The sequence below is a fragment of the Leptonychotes weddellii genome, unplaced genomic scaffold, assembly GCF_054177405.1.
Source record: "Leptonychotes weddellii isolate Sample4059 unplaced genomic scaffold, ASM5417740v2 HiC_scaffold_7667, whole genome shotgun sequence".
NCBI lineage: Eukaryota > Metazoa > Chordata > Mammalia > Carnivora > Phocidae > Leptonychotes > Leptonychotes weddellii.
In genome coordinates, this window is record NW_028046816.1 from 1 (window position 1) to 2,259 (window position 2,259).

General features: G+C 44.6%; 1 protein-coding gene across 1 annotated transcript; it reads right to left on the minus strand.

Moving 5' to 3' along the window:
* Nucleotides 1-6: 6 nt before the first annotated feature.
* TIMCC (TIM double twin CX3C motif chaperone) lies at nt 7-465 on the minus strand. The gene has a single exon (XM_006740679.3). The coding sequence runs from the start codon at nt 422-424 to the stop codon at nt 8-10; it is 417 nt and encodes a 138-aa protein (XP_006740742.1). The 5' UTR covers nt 425-465; the 3' UTR covers nt 7.
* Nucleotides 466-2,259: the final 1,794 nt, after the last annotated feature.

The window sequence follows — 2,259 nt, forward strand, 5'->3', positions numbered from 1 at the left end:
AAGACTTCTATTTCCCAATGGACAAGAGAGACTCCTTCATCTTCTTGGTCATGGTCGGGATGAGGTGCATGTGGTCATCCACACACTTGGTCACACAACTCTCCAGCTGCCGTTTCACCTGAAGCTCTTTACTTCCCGCATCTATTGAATCTTTGGCTTTGTCATTGCAATGCATGGTGCATCGGGCCAGGCGGTCCTGGAACTTCTCCAACTCACTGGTCACCAAGGCCTGGGCTTGAGCCAGAGGCGCATGGCAGCGTTCAATGCACTGATGAACCTGCTGCATGGAGGCCTGGCTGTCCTCACAGCAGCTGGCACTGCACCTGAACATGAGGCCCTGCATCTTCCTGATGTTCTCTCTCTCCAGACTCTTCACCATGGAGTCCACCGCCTCCTGTACCCGCAGCTGCTGCATCTCCGCCATGGCGACCCCGCGCTGCACCCACTCCGCGCCGGCGCCCGCATGGAGTCTAATTTACTATTTTTACAGGCATTAACTTCCATGCAAACCAATTATTCTACTTACAAGTATTGCTATTGGCATGTAGAATTTTAGAGGCTCCAAAGGAATTGCAACAGAATTAAGGTTGGGAAATAGAAAGAGCAAGGGAGAGAAAGGAGAGGGAGCTGAATAGGCATTTATTACCAGTACCGAATTTCTATTACTACTCCATCCAAATAATACTGAGAACAGTGGCAGGGCTTGTCTTAGTTGCCTTATTACTATGTCATGAGGGGAAAACATATCACTGGACAAATAGTCATGGGTAACTAATTTTGGACTGGGCAAGCTAAAGTGCTATAACAAATAGACTGGAAATATAGTGTCTCAAACAAAAGAGAAGTTTATTTTCTTATTGCTTAAGAAACCAGAGCATGTTGCAGGCCAGCTGGAGGTAGAGCATGGGGGTGGTTTTACTTCAAGCAGACTGATGACTGCTCTGTCATTTTCAGTAATTGGCTTCTGAGATTACTCTCATCCTTCTCATTGATATCCCATCTTACCACAAGGGGAAAAGAACATAGAAATGGCACATATCACTTCATCTAATACTGTGTTATAGATAACTTAGTACCATAACCACACTTAACTAAAAGGAGGCCAAGAAAAAAAATTTAGATAGTCAGCCAGGCACCCAACTAATAAATGGAAGAAGGAGAGAGTGGCTTCTGGAGAACAGCTAGTAGTCTCTGCCACAGTGTGGCCTTTTGCCCACCAAACATCCGTGCCATCCTTCCTTCCACGTTTTCACTGACCTCCCACCCCGTGCACCAAAGGAGACAATACGAAGTGCTACTCCTTTACTGCATGTATCTCACGATGTGTGCTCTCTGCATGATGCCCAGTCTGCTCCACTGGGGTCAGAGGCATCTCATGTTCTGGTGACCAACCAAATAACAGACACGTTTTCTGCCTTCTCCATCACCACAAAAAATGTACATTGAAGCAAGGACAGAATAACTGCAACACAAACTCCAATACAAAAGTAGAACAATGGGGAACATACAAGAGTTGCTAGTCTAAATAGTGATAGAATCCTGGGCAGGCATCATGAGGAACTTTGCCATGGCACTGAAGAAAATTCTTTGATTGAATCATGTCTCTTTCCCTAAAAGGAGCTTCTGTGCCCGTGGTTCTTTGTGGCCTCTGGCTTTGTTCATGGAAGGTTTTGTTCTTGTCCATCATCCTCTATGATCAGATCTAAAGTGGGTGCAATGGCCTGTGCCTTCACTGTACACTGTCAAATACTAGAAGTGAACTTCCTTTGGATGCAAGTTCGGGGCCCTGAGGACCATTTTGCAGTTTGAAGAGTCTGAAGAGTCAGGGTTATTAAGAATAGAATAAAATTCTCTCAAAAACTCCCAAAGTTTCCAACGTATTTGCTTCCAGTCAATGTAATGCAGCCGTAATCACAAATTACTTTCCTAAACATAGTTCTTAAACCTGCTTTATTTTTCTCACTCAACTTAATCTTAAGGGCATCTGAAACAATACTCCTGGATATAAGGACAACAGATTTATATCTCACTGTTTGGGGTCCAGAAGCTGCTGAGTGTTACAAATACCTCTGTGTCCTTCCATCCTTGTTTTAAAGCACTCAGTACTTGACAGTGTAATATCTTGTTATAGCAGTGGGGGCAGTTATAGTCAGTAACATTTTGGCTGTTTCCAACTCCTTCCCCTCAAGCTAGAAGCTAAGCAGGTACATGGTCTGCTTTCCAAATATCAGAGTGATAGTCTGGTAGAGCCACTCAGCC

What these genes read in the sequence shown, in the direction of transcription:
- TIMCC (XM_006740679.3), bottom strand. Translation starts at nt 424, where the DNA reads ATGGCGGAGATGCAGCAGCTGCGGGTACAGGAGGCGGTGGACTCCATG.